Consider the following 14,810-nt stretch of genomic DNA (forward strand, 5'->3'; position numbering starts at 1 on the left):
GCTGAGGACTACAGTGCTGCCCGCAGGTGCTGATAGCGCGCAAGGCACAGTGGTTGCCACATTCGCTAGTATTTTCTGTTCTTTCGCTTTTGTGAGCAAGATGTCGGCGCCGGAGTGGTGGGCAGGAGAGGACGAGCGGAAACATTTCAATTTCTGTCTACTTGTTATTATAGCATAATCGCAGCCGCCTGATAGAGTAAGGCAACAGGCGCATGAGACACCGATTGCCACATACATACATACATATGTACATACTTCAACGCGTGTATGTAAGTATGAATGTTTGATTATTTTCGGATTTCGCCAAGCGTACGCCAACGGACTAATGATGATGGCATGCGCGTGTTTGTGGCCACAACAACTATGTACATACATACGTAGAACTGCCTGCATGCTCTACCAAGTAGTCCAAAAGATTTCACTTTTTAATAATCCGCAAATATTATTAGGTTTAATTTCTATTTTCTCATTTCAGCATTCCGATTTCTTCTACGAGTATGACGGTACATACATATTATATGAAATCCCCAAAAATGCAAAATGCGCATAAATATGCCAAACACCCATTTTTTAGTAGCAATTCCGTTATATGTATATACATGCACACGCACGCAGATGTACTCAAGCGCAAAATAAAAGCGAAAAAACAAATTCTCCGATACGAATTATTTACAGTAGCCAGGTGAGAGCGGGGATGCGCGAGAGCAGTGTGCGCTATGAAAGATTACGCGCTCTTTCAGCAACATTTTGGCAGCAAAGCTAAGGATTCAACACACTCGTTGTAGACAAAGCAAATATTTGAAAAACGTATTTTGTTTTTCTCAAATTTAAACTTAAGTATTTATCAACTTTAGAACATTCAACGCGCAACTTGCAAAGCTCTCCTTCGGCCTGTCGCAAGGACGTACCACTGCAGCAGCAGCCAGCAGCCTGCCACAGGCTGCCAAATTACATTTGCTGCAATTCACTCACTCATATATGCGCTTGTATTCACCGATTTTGTGTATACATACACATGTATGTATGTTTGTACGGCAGTGTAGCTATGTAGCGTATACGCAGGTGCGATTTTATGTGTACACAACGTAAAATTTCTACACTCCACTGGCTTTTTACGAGTGAAAAAAGGATTCGACTGCCACTTAAGCCACTTGTAAGTGCCATGCACACACACACACACACACACACATGTATATACGAACGCCTTGCTTTGCAGCTGCGTATTTGAAAATTTATACATTTTTTATTGTTGCTGTTAGCTTTGGCAAGCTTGATTTTCCTAGACTAATATTCAAAACACACAAGCCGTGTCCGCGCCAGATGCAGATTTCGCAAATTTCGGAAATATTCCGCATGTCTTCGTGCGCCATTGAACGCACACACCCAACACACAAAGTCACATGCCTGCAGCTGGTTATCTGGCTGGACAGACGCCTATACGCACATACATACACAGAGGGGATTTGAAAATTTTCGACATCAACTTTTCAGCTGCAATTATTGGCCTTCTCCTGGTACACAATTTCACAGCAAATCGTTTGGAAAGCGTTTTTCTACTGAAATTCGGAAATTTTTCAAGTGTTGCCGACAACGGTTGTCCTACTTTTTGTATGTGTTGTTTGGGTTTTCTGGTGGTCACTTTCGTTTCGTTTTTTAAATGATTGTATTTTGTTATTGTTGTTGTTTTGTTACAATTTTTTATTTTTGTATTCGCGCCTAAACTATGGAAAATTAATTGTTTGATGCGTTGCTTAAATGTTCGACGTGAAAAATAAAACAAATTAAACAATTTTTCGCCACAACCGACGCACGTAAAAAGGCTAAATTTTCGCTACTTCGCTACGACTGCCACTGCTAGCGACTCTTCTTCTTGGCGAACACGCGCTCTTCTTCTTCCGCTTGTCTCTTTGCTTCTTCTTCTTCTTCCTTTCAATATTGTCTTGTATATTTTCGACGTGCGCTCTCTGAGCGCCGCAATTGAAAAGCATTCTTACAAAACTTGCGCGCTCTTCTCACGGAAGTCCGTAGGAATGTGCGCTCGGAGACCTGTAGCGGCAACAACAAGTGTTTGGAGCGGAAAGCCACACGAATTGCCCACCAGGTCACTTCGTAATTTCATTTTGGCGATAAGTACAACAAAGCCACATATTATTTCTACGCAATATTTACAGCACAAGTGAAAATATACATACAGACATGTTTACGACATGTGAGCAAAAAAAAAAAACGTTTCTTCATGGACTGGAAAACACGGTGAAATTATATTTTGGCGCTCCCACAAACATAAACACTACCCTCAGCTTGTTTATACTTATGGTAGGCATTGTGAAAGCACTCGGGAATGGCTACATGCGCACAAAGCAACAAGCTCTCTTTTCCAAACTTTCGCAATTTGGATGCTACTGTATTAACTCGCGTCGTCGCGGCTGTGAACTTTTCTCTTTGCTCATTTGACAGCAGTTTTCAAGGAAACGGTAAATGGTGTCAACTTGAAAACAACGGTACAAAATTACTCTATTTTTTCTCTACCCACTCGGCAAGGTTATTCTAACCTATTGAAAAAGCATTAAAAAAGAAGTCATGAAGTTCTCAAAGATCTTAAACTGTTGAAATTTATTTCGAGAAATAAGTATGAGTTCGAAGTTCAGAATGCCTTTGGACTAGACAAGTGTGAATTCCGTTCAATGGTGACGTGGGATTTTAGGTATAATTCAATTTTTCTATAGTTATAAATACAGTAAATGTCCATCTATAACTATTATAGTATTTTTGGTAAATCTAGATACATGACCAGAATAGATCAATTGGGATCGAATCCGTTGGCAGATTCGGTTCAAGCATCTGAATGGCGTAGGACACAATGCTATGTTCTTGATTAAAGTTGGGAGGAGTTTTCTATTCAACAATACATACTTATAACTGAGGTTCTTTAGACCAGAGAAATGGTTAATATACACGTGTGAAACAATGCTTTCCGAATACCAGGATGACATGCAACGTTTTGCTACTAGCGATGAGTTTTGGATCTATGCTTACGACCCGGAAACAGATGAAACGGCCGAATATCACGGCAAAGGTGAGCCCAACTCGAAAAAAACACGTCAAATCAGGTCAGAATTAAAGTTATGTTGACAGTTTTTTCGATTATGAAGGTGTGGTGTACTCCGTGTTCTTTTCGAGCGGCCAAACTGTCAACAAAGAATACAAAGCCATTCAGCTAACTCAAACAACAGCTCCGGGAAAACCGTTTTGAGTTGATTGAAGACATTAAATGTGAATCGCTATGCGCTTTGAAGGCCATTCCTAAAAAAATTACTTTAAGAACTGTTTGGAGGATTGAAGAAAACGTTGGCACAGGTGTATTAAGACCAAGGAAGATTACTTTGAGGAGAGACATACATATATTGTAGTGAAAAAATTAAGAATTTAAAAATTAGATCACAGTACTATTTTTAGGTCATAGTGGCACAAGGTGCTTTCCAAAGTAAACAGGAATCTAGCGCCCTCTGGTGGCGCCGTCTGTATGTCGACTGGTGCGTTAGAATCTGCTATCAATTGCGAAGGACGATTATTTAAACAAAAATCACATTTTAACCATTAACCACTCCCCGTATTCACCTGATATGGCACCGAGCGACTTGTTCCTTTTCGGCAAAATGCATTTGCCCATGAAAGGAAAGCGTTATGCAGACGCAGGGGCTCTTCAAAGAGCTTGCACTGGCGGCCATACCGGCCAACAAGCTGAAACACTCGTTCGGAAGCAGAAGGAGACTATTTGAATAAAATAAATTTATTTTGCCGAAAAAACCGTTTGTTCTGTTTTTACTTAAGAACGCTCTTTGTATATAACGGTTGATTAAAAAACCGAAGTTTTTTTCGCTTGGTACTCGGAGAAATAGGTTCTAAGACATCTCTATAAAAATTAGCTCTTAATTGTAACATGAATGTTGTTCACCTTATAGTTTTCTATTTTCTTATTATCACATAAAAAATGCAAATCTCGATTGCAACAGCTTGAAAAAATATCTTGCTTCATGTTTAGGATATTGAATGCTCAACAGAAGATATAACCGGTGAAGTTTCATTATTTTAAGCCACATTTTTTTTATACATTTTTTAACTAAATGAATAATAATAAAAAAATATCATTTCAAATTGTTACACGCCAGTGTTCTAGAGAAATTACTTTTTTTTGACCCATCTAACGTTTATATGTTTATAGGGTAAATATACCGAAAACCAGAACTATTGTATTTCATATCGATTAAACAATAAATTAAGCCAAAAAGAAGTTTAATCAACGATCCGATAAAGAAAATGTTTTTCCTTCAAAATCAAAATCCAATGAATTACATATCTCTTCTTAAGTAGTAACAATCCACGCACCTCCATATTTATGTATGTATAGCACAGTTATGTTCACAAAAAGCAGTGCTAACTTATGGGTGAGAAAAGTGCTTTCGCTTTTCCAAAATTTATTCAAATTGTACAAGTATTATGTACTCGTATATTTACTCATGCCACTGGTGACCAACAATTTTAAAGCTTTTTTTTTTTGAAGTCAAGTCAGTTTATTTGTCTGGCTATCCATTTTGACCACATGTGTTTATCTTTGATTAAAATATCTTTGATTAAAATATATTATACTCTGAATAGGATATATTAAATTTGCCACAAAGCTATGATTTTAAAGTTTTCAGCAAATGTATAGATCCTTCGACGTAGGGCTTGTAAAATACATTTATTTTTTGCTTTAATTTAATATTTTCTATAAAAAAATTCTAATTGTGTTGCCTTAATAGTTATGATGCGCTTTAAGCCCCGATTATACTTGTATATACGAGTACATTTTACATATAACTCGAAAAGGTCGGTCCACGTGAAATGTATTATACTATTGTGAAAATAGGTTTACGCTTACTTTAGTCTTTAGTTATGTTAATCTGAAAATAGAATTTCAAGTGTAATTGATATTACAAAGGGATCATTTTGTTTCGCATAAAAGCATTTCCTCACTCGCACTACCATTAATTTAGACATAACTGGATATACATATACATATGCGGACTCTTAATCAAATACTCTCTGGCTTCTTAGTGCCTCCCGATGGGCCCTTGATTGGCGAAGTTAAATGTGAAATGAACAAAACCTGTTGCACGGCGTCGATGCTTACATAACGATTTGCTCTTTGCTCTAGCAATGTCTTCCGGCAACTAGTAAATACAATAACTCGTGCAATTGTGAAAATTTTAGTAGCACCACGGAAAACCGAAACACTCAATATCGTATAGTAGAACATAAAAGTAATGAAACTTCAGTATTCGACTGCACACTTTTGCATGCCACTGTCTACGCAACCGGAAATTTATAAATTTTATATTAGGACATAGTAGAGTGCAGACTTTAACTTACCGCAGCCATTTGTTTCCTCTGCTCAGATATCAGCTTTTCGCTGGAGCCTTTCAGCAACTCGGCCAGCAGTTCCTGTGAGGGCACCACAGTTGAGTTTTTACCCGCACCGCTTTTGGCCTTGGCACCTGCGCCAGTGGTCGCATCGAGGCTTCGCTTCGCTTGATGTGCTATGTGATTGCCGCCTGAGGCTGTTTTCTCACCACTCATAGACTGGCTGCGTTTGCTGTGATGGCTTTTCTGGACCGGAGCCTCGGAGGCAGCGCGTTTTATTTCACGCTGATGATGATGTTGTTGGGCATAATGATGACCTGCATCAAGATAATTCTTATCATCGCGAGTCACGGAGTTATCCAAAGTGCTTTGGTAGCGTTTTTCATGTAGATTTATCTTATCCAAGCTGCCGATGCCGCTGTCTTTATTCACATTCTCTATTTTGGAAGGTGTGGACGCAGCACGCGTGTGAGCAGGTACGGGCAGGTATGTGTTCGACTTGCGAACTCGCATCGAGTTCGAATGGTGAGGTATGTTGCGCACTGTATTCGTTGTAAGGGCGCTGGAGTCATCGCAGGCGGCACGTGGGCGACGTGGTTGCGATGAGCTGGGGGTTAATATTATATATCATATATGTAAATATTTTTGCTGTGTTGTAAATGTTACTAAAAGGTCTGAAATTCTTAAACAATTCTTTGTACTTACATTTCGGACTCGCGAAGGTCTTCTAAAATTTCCTCGTAGTGCATTTTATTAGGCTTTTTCATTTCCTTCTCCAACATTTGGCCATATGGTCCACGTAGTGGTCGTTTGGAAAATCGTTTGAAATCGTAATCGCCTGGAACGGGACTGGGGCTGGCACGTTGTCGGCATTGCGATGTACCTCGATCGCTCTCGTTATCAGACACCGAATCTGTGCGCAGAAAGGGAAAACTTTTATTGTTGCGAGAAAGACCAGCTAATGCAGCATTGCCACTACCCGCACTAAGGCTCCCACTCTGTAATTCATCCTTTTCTTCGGAGCTTTGCAAACTAAAACTAGTAAGCCGATCAGCTTTTGTCCAAACTAATGGTTTGTCAGATTCGGGAGTATTTATTTCGGGTGAGTATAGCGAACCTGGGGTTCTGTTTTCATCAGTGGGTGGGCTATTGATATACATAATACCACAATCCTCCGATGTATTCGGCTTAATCACATTCATGTTGGTTGCTAATGAAATGTCCAGTGCCAGACCTCGATTGTGCGCCTCTACACTATCAGCTTCATTCCACGCAGCATTGTCAATGTACATACCCTTCCTTCGTTTCGACTTATCGATACGTTTACGTTCGTCTGCACTGTGTCGTGTAGTGATTGCATCAAATGATGCTCGCTTTTCCTTTCCGACATCTATATCGTCTTGGCTATATCGTTTACTGAGCTCTGCAGTATCTATTGAAGCTTGACGGCGCTCTACGAGATCACTGAATTCCTCGTCGAACGTGTCCTTTCTTCTTAAAATACATTTATCATCTGCCTCTTCAGAGGAACGGCTGACTGAGATCGTCGGTACATTTTCCACACGATACTCCTGCGCGGTTTTTGGTATAGGTTTCACATTCACACAATCGTTTAGTGAGTGTAGTGGCTCTATTGTTTCCGGTATAATGCCAAATTCTTCAGGTTGCACTTCCACCCACTCCTGTGGTGGATTCTCCAAGCGCCAATCCTGTGCAGCACATTCATATACTGGCACTGGTATAAGGCATGTAGTAGCCGTCTGCAGCAAATTGTCTGGCGGAGATTCTAACGCGATTCTTTCTTCCACTAAAGTGGCTACATTTGGTTCGATAACATCGGCAATAATGGGTTCTAGAATGGTCGGCTGTTCAATCACTTTGGCTTTTTCAACAGCACCTTCCTCCGCCTCCCCAACTGCCGGCACTGGTTCAATAGAGACCGCAATTTCTTTCGCATCAATGGTGTAGTCATTTTCAGATTGTATTGTATCTGTCAACGATTCCATTTTCGCGTGCGCAATAATGAGGTTGTGCTGTAAACCTTCAGCACTGCAGTCTTCTGTAGTAGTTGATGCATGTTCCAAATCGGTGTTAAATATATCTTCCTCCGGTATAACGTCTGGCGATTCTAAGCTCTTCATATCCTGACCGTAGTTCAAATTAATACTCATTTCGGATTTCTTCTTCAATGGAATGTAAATCCAATCGGGTTCGGACTTCACTTTCCCTTCGACTTTTACTGCAGGAGTCAAGTCGTTTCTCGCCTCTTCACTATTACTTGGCTTTTTCGTATTGGTTGCTGAATCCACTGAGCCAACAACTTTGTCACGCCACAACCGATCACGCAATGCGCTCCACGAAGACTTTTTGTACTTTCCAGACGAAAGGTCAATTTGTGAAAACGACGCCGACCGAAACGGTATACCCTTTTGGGTATATGAACCGATTACCGTGCGAGATTCTGGTCTCGCCAGTTTCGTAGCTATACCTGAACTGTCGGCCAGTCGCGCATCGTCCGTATTCACAACGCTACTCGCAACGATGTTAGCAAAAGATCGCGGCGGCGGCGACTTTGATTTCTCTCTGCTCATTAACGATTCGAAATTCGACAGACTCGTATTTGGTTTGAGTGTATCGTATAAACGGTTTGTTGATGCTTGTGCCACTGCAGCTCCAGTTCGCATAGCTACATCTTCTCCTGCTGTGGTTGATGCCACAAGCGAGGAATTATGGATTTGTTTTGCACAATCGCCAACACCTGATTTCGTCTTGTGTACACTTTGGTCCTCCTCCTGGTCCATCAACATAATATCATCAATGCGATTTGACGTGAATGACGTTGGCGGCTCGAGGCTTTCAATGGAATAGGTGCCGGCAGAAGCAGTCCTCACTGCAGGGGTATGTACTTGTGTATCTGCCCGCTCCAAACTATTCGACGCCGAATGTGATCCATTACGCGGCTTACGTGGCGGCGGTACAGGCGGTGGAGTTGGCGAGGATCTATTTCCGCGCAGTAGCTCAGTTAGTTCTCTTAGTCTTTCGGATTTTTCGTTCGATTTTCGATTTCGCGACGAGCCACTGCCGTCCGCTGATGCACCGCTCGATGCTGGAGTCGACTTCCGACCAAAACCCAAACGTTGGAAACGATCCAAGGTATTTCTACGCTTCTCCATATTAATCTAGAATGAAAAATAAACAAATTTTTATTATTGCTCACGATGACCGTTTCATCATAAATATTATCCGTCCTCCCCTCCCTTTATCATACTAGTTATTGCCTATTTGATAAACATTGCTTTGCTGTGGCTGCGCGAGTGTCTGTTTAACACACATTTCGTAGACGTCTTTCAATTGAGACCCGATTTCGCCGAATTTCCACACACTGCGCCGTTAAATGGAGGATATCGACGAAATGCACAAATAAAACCAAATTTTCACCGAGCGAAATATCGCAATATTCATTTATGTACAGGCGAGGAGCACAACCACGTAAACACACACACACACCCTCCTACAGATTCGGGACGCCCATTATGGCAAGTGTACCAGTAGTTTGGATGTGTGCTTTTGTGTATGTGGTGGTGTGCTGTTGCGAGTGCGTTTATCTCTCATTTTATTTGCTTCGGAAAAGCATTTTCATGTGCGGCACTTGTACTGGGACTGGGACTTACTCATGCCATGCCTACACCAACAAAAATACTAGCCCCACTACAAGTGTATGAAAATGTGTGCTCGTAGGTAAGGGTGGGGAGGTGCATACTAATTTGTTTATGTCGAATGGCTTTATTTACACGAAAACAATGGGCAACTTAATTAGAATTTTGCAATAAATACACACTTCGGCTTGTTTAAAATAAATTCGGTAAAGCGTTAAATTTTATATTAATTATTCATAATAAAATATTGCAGCTTATCAATTAAGAGAAAAGTGAAATTCTTGGAAAATATGCCGATAGTAGATATTGCAACAAGATTGCGGCGTTGCCGAGTGCACAAAATTCATGTCTGTGGATCGAAAGTTCAAGGCCCGGGCAAAGCAAAAATATAACAATCGACTTTTTATTGCAGAACGACCTTCGCGGCCATAATTTCGTGCACTACCCACATTAATCAGACGTCCATTAATTGATACTATCGTAAACAAGTGACCGAAATACCGAAGGTCCACCAACAATTTATATAAAGCAGAAATGTACATATTTCACTAGCAAATCAACTTAAGTTTTTTTTTTTATACCCTGAACAAGGGCGTTAAGTTTGCCACGATGTTTGTAACACCCTAAAAGAAATGTTAGAGACTCTACGATATATGGTACACCCACCAATGATCAACATTAGAGCTCCTCATCTGTCTACATATACGCCAACTTTATTGTGTGAACCCGAAAATCGTATTTAAATTCCCCGGGTAAATTATATTTCAAAAAAATGTACTTTGCCAAGTTGGTAGGACTGCGAGCGCGATCTGTGAAAGATTGTTTACAACAGCTTCTTAGGTCGGTATGCCTCCGTAGTGCGTTGTGATTTTACAATGGATAAAAATATCGAACAAAAAATTTTTCTCAAATTTTGTACTCGTAACATTGCGAATGTTGGAGAAGGCTTACGGCGATTCAGTGTTATCAAAAACACAAGTCTACGAGTGGTATAAAGTCTTCAAAGACGGTGAGGCGATCGGTGAAGACATGATGACCTTCCACCTCTTCAACTGATGAAAATATTAAAAAAGTGAAGGATAGGGTGCTTGAAAATGGTTAGCAAAGTGTTAAAGAGATTGCAACAGAGCTCAACGTCTCTCGTGAGTACATTCGAATAATTTGGTGGATATTTTGGATATGAAAGGCGTTCATGCTCGACTCGTCTCAATAAAGCTGAATTTTTTTCATAAACAGTACCATAAACAAGTCTCTTTAGACATGCTTGATCGTGCTAATTTGGATGCCACATTCATGGACAACATTATAACTGCCGATGAGATATAGGTTTATTAGTTTGACATGCAAACAAGTCGACAATCATCGAAACGGAGAGAAAAAATGACTCCGTGTTATTTTTTCTTGTTCCTCAAACTGAAATTGCCGCTCCTTGGAACCCGTTTTCAGTCGATCGATAATATTGATGGATAATTAAATATGTATTGCTATTTACAATTTCCGGGTTCTTTTGGGTCAATGAACTCTGATTATAAAAGTCAGTGGTTGATACATGGCAATTATCTAAATATGAAAGTAACTACACTTGTGTATTTTTTTAAGATTTTGCAAAACATAAGCACAAAACTGTAGAAATTACTAATAATATTCTACAACATTCGCCCAACATGTAATATAAAACTAATTTCAAACTTGAAGTTAAAAATTTCGATTTCGGAGGCTAAATTCAAGAAACTTAGGAATAACTTTTTTACTTATGCTTCAATTTCAGAAAAAAGTTGTTTTGGTCCAATATTCAAAATAAAAATCGATTTCGCTGCATAGTATAATTATCTAATATTCGTAGTTATGAGATCGTGTAAAAGCTTTTACTTGGTTGAAACGACATTGCAAATAAAGTGTGTTTTTTAGCCATTTGGTCTTCAATAAGGCAATACTTTTTTCGGAATTTATCTTTCAGACAGCTTTTACTTGATATATGTATGTATCGCGCAAATTTATTACCTTAATAATAGTTCGGTTAGCACAACTCGAATTCACGAATTTCACTCAGCGCTGTAATTATCCACCCTGTGATGATCCACGAACTGATACCCAGAGCATACTGAAATTATGGAGGGAAAACTTCTCAGCCTGCTGAATGGCATAACACCAGGAGATGGCAAATCCGATTGCCCAATCGTTGACAATGGAGCAGACGTTCCATTGTCCGACTATGAAGAAGTTCGAATAGCAAATTACTCGTCTGAAGAACAAAAACTCAGCTTAGAATATGGTAGGACGAAAGCATGCCTGATGATTAGAATTTAAGTATGCTCTGCACAACCCACAGAAAGAGAGACCTCACAATCTGCGCCAACTACCGTGAAAATCGCATATGATGTTCTTTCGAGCGTATTGTGTGAAAGATTCAAGAAAAGTGTGGCTTCAGGCCTGGAAAATCAACAATTGACCAGATATTCACCATGCGCTATATCTTGGAAAAGACCCGAGAAAAGAGCATCGACACACACCACTTGTAGAATACCTGTGGATCGACCTTCGTCGATTTCAAAGCTGCTTTTGACAGCACGAAAAGAAGCTGTCTTTATGCCGCGATGTCTTAATTTGATATCCCCGCAAAACTAATACGCTGTTCTAAAAGCTCCGTCAGGATCGAGAAAAACTACTCCGAGCCGTTCGATACCAAACGAGCAAACAAGACGACTCTATATCGTTCGCTCCTCAAGAAAATAATTCGAGCTACATACATAGAGAAGGTTCAATCTTCTAAAAAGGAGTCATAACAACCACGCCGTTAGTTCTGCTTTCTCCAGAATGGATAAGGAAGCGAAGTAAATGGGTCTGGTAATGAACGAGGGCAAGACAAAATATCCTGTAACCAGATAAACATTCGTCACACTCGCGACAACTACTACTGCTACTTCGGACTGAGTAGGCAATTGAAAAGTGAAGTCCCTTCTCGACAAACAAAGATCAAATCATACGAGTCACACATCATCCTCGTCCTGCTATATGGTGCAGAGGCATGGATGATAACAATATCTGATTAGTCGGCGCTACCAGTTTACGAGAGAAAGATTCTGCCGAAGATTTATGATCCCAGTCGATAGAACAGTGAACTATACTAGATATAGAACAACATTGACATAGTTCAGTGAATTAAGAGACAGTGGTGAAAACATTTCAGCTCTGGGAGTATTCAACGCGGTACGCGCCGGGGGAAGCAGAGTAAGAGGAAGATCTCCACTCCATTAGAAAAACCAAGTGGACGAAGACTTGGAATCTCCAATTGGTGACCTCAAAAAATTAATATGCCATAATGCAATCAAATGAAACCATGATTAGTGGCCTTTTCCATCTTGAATTGAAAGATGTGAACAACTTTAGGTTCCAACAAGACGGAACCACTCCCCTCGTGGGTCTGTGGCGTAGCCTCCAAGATAGTGCGATTTAATACCTCTTGACTGTTTTTTGTGGGGTTATATGAAGTTATTTCTCTATGGTGTAATAAAACTGAAGATTTTGAAAATTTTCAACTATTGTAGTATATTTCTAACTGAATTTAAATTCACAATCGACACTTCGTAGAGTATTACAATTTAATAATGAAAAGTTGAGCTGTCCACATGATCTGGTCGAAGCCGTAAATTAAGATACAGAACTAAAATTTTACACAACGCACCATAATAAGTTTAACGTATATAAAGTATATCTTTCAAACAAATAAAGACAATTGTTTTTAACCTTTACTAGGATAATTGGAAATAGCTGAAATCAGATGTGGACACCGCCCATTCCTAATATAACGTTTTTTTAATCTACTTAAAGTATGATTAATCAAAATTCTTCTGATATTTCTATGGCACAGTGTGAAAATGGAGTAAATCGGACTACGACCACGCCTACTTTCCACATAACACAATTTTAATTTCCATAAACAAAGCACCAATTAATGTAGTGGGATGGAAATTTCCCGGTTAGTGCGTTGCAGTGTGCCACCTTATGACCAAAGTTGTTCAAATCGGACGGTTCAAGTCCGTAGCTACCGAATATGTGGATCCCAATGTCTATAGTTGACTTTTTACCGAAAATATGTGTCAAAGTGCGTGATATATAAATCTTATTTGCAGAAAATCTTTTCCTTAAGATAATATGTCTGCGCGATAAAAATTGGTCAATAATTCCTTAGCCCCGATTTACATATTATAAATTGTTTCGAACTTCCGGGTGACTCTAAGCCGCATATATCGACCAATATGTGTGTTACCTAAAAGAAAATGAGAGAGCATGTTTTGAGTAATAACATCTCTTTGTACCTAAAATGTGCCTAAAGTGGATAAAATCGGTTGAAAACTTGAGCTAGCCCCTGTAGAACTAATAACTATCATAATTTTCGTACATCCGGCCGACTTTACTCCATATATGTAGATTGGTGATTGTGGTTTCGAACTTTTGATCCATATACATATACTATATACTTTAATGACTCAATCTAAACAATTTTCTCAAAGATACCACCATTTCCTTGGATAATTTCTTGAATATACATAAGTACCTCGCACTCATTTTATTCCAATCGTTCAGTTTGCATGGCAGCTTTTTGATATAGTGGTCCGATATCGAACGATCCGACAACCGACCAGCTTTATGGTGAGAAATGAACGGGTGTAAATCTTCGCATCGGTGTCTCAAAAGCTGAGGGACTAGTTCGTATATGTATGTACGACGCACGATCATATATCGCGGCAAATTTAATATATCTATATGCTTACATACATATGTAAATTGTATATAAAGGGTATAAAAAGTTTGGAATATTTAATTCTCTTTCTAGAAGAAATTTCGAATTCTAGCAAGAAAAGATGTTATTGGCAGTAAAACATCTTGGGGTAAAAACAATTATGTATGTGAAACCCCCATACCAACCGTAAAATGCACATTAGCAAAATTATAAAAATGGATCTGCTATGTTTCTGAATTAAGAATAACTGTTTATAGATGTAAATCTTGTTTACAATAATAAATAAAAAGTGGCGCCCCACGAGCGTCTTCACTTGATTTCATCGCGTGAAATGTCATTCTGCCCCACAGTACGTTTCCATTGCATGACGTAGATTTCTCATTGCTTGTAATCATACTTCGCTAGATACAAACACAACGGTATTTTTAGCATACATAAAAATGTCCGTATGTACGGACACAATTGTAACGATCCGATCGGCGCTGAATTGGCGGCTGACAGTTCGCTAGTTTGTTTTCGATACTCAAAAGCGCTGCGGAGGAGCCATGAAATGAGCGAATAATAAAGGCAACGAGGCATTAATCAACACACTCACAAACGCATGCACCTTACAATGCACACATACAATTATAATTACATATATATGAATTCGTGTATTAGTGTGCACTGAATGAATTTTCACCAATTTTCTTTTATGTTCTTCTTTGGCTTCTGTTTTTTCATCGCCGCTTTTTTGTTTTTGTTTTTGTTGTTTTAGCAATTTTACTTATTATCTTCTAGTTTTGTATTATTTAGTTTTTATTTGGTTTTTGTTTTCCCATTTGTGCATAAATTTTCACTTTGTGTAGTAGTGTGAGTGCTTTTGCGTAAGTACGTAGCGGGTTATTCACGACCGAAATTACTCACAAGATATTATTGAATGCTAAATATTACATACGTACGTACATATATACATAAGTACACACAAGAATCCAAACATACAAGTAATGTATTTAAGAAGGTATTAGAAG

At 39.3% G+C, this 14,810-nt stretch overlaps 1 protein-coding gene and 1 long non-coding RNA gene across 4 annotated transcripts in view; one reads left to right on the forward strand and one right to left on the reverse strand.

The window, feature by feature from the left end:
* The window catches only part of LOC105226650 (uncharacterized), a 91,355-nt gene that overhangs the window by 14,568 nt on the left and 61,977 nt on the right, over positions 1–14,810 (reverse strand). The window contains exons 6-7 of the mRNA XM_029550361.2: positions 6,109–8,582; positions 5,413–6,010 (exon numbers count right to left, since the gene is read on the reverse strand). Of these exons, the coding sequence (XP_029406221.2) occupies positions 5,413–6,010; positions 6,109–8,582 (3,072 nt within the window). The remainder of the gene's footprint in view (positions 1–5,412; positions 6,011–6,108; positions 8,583–14,810) is intronic.
* Positions 2,223–4,500, forward strand: LOC125776598 (uncharacterized). Of its 3 annotated transcripts, none has more exons than XR_007421851.1 (3): positions 2,223–2,704; positions 2,765–3,076; positions 3,136–4,500. It is a non-coding gene; the product is annotated as an uncharacterized LOC125776598 (long non-coding RNA). The 3 variants fall into 3 exon arrangements; XR_007421853.1 differs by having other exon boundaries at positions 3,153–4,500; XR_007421852.1 differs by having other exon boundaries at positions 2,783–3,076.

The sequence above is a fragment of the Bactrocera dorsalis genome, chromosome 2 (assembly GCF_023373825.1).
Source record: "Bactrocera dorsalis isolate Fly_Bdor chromosome 2, ASM2337382v1, whole genome shotgun sequence".
Classification (NCBI taxonomy): Eukaryota; Metazoa; Arthropoda; class Insecta; order Diptera; family Tephritidae; genus Bactrocera; species Bactrocera dorsalis.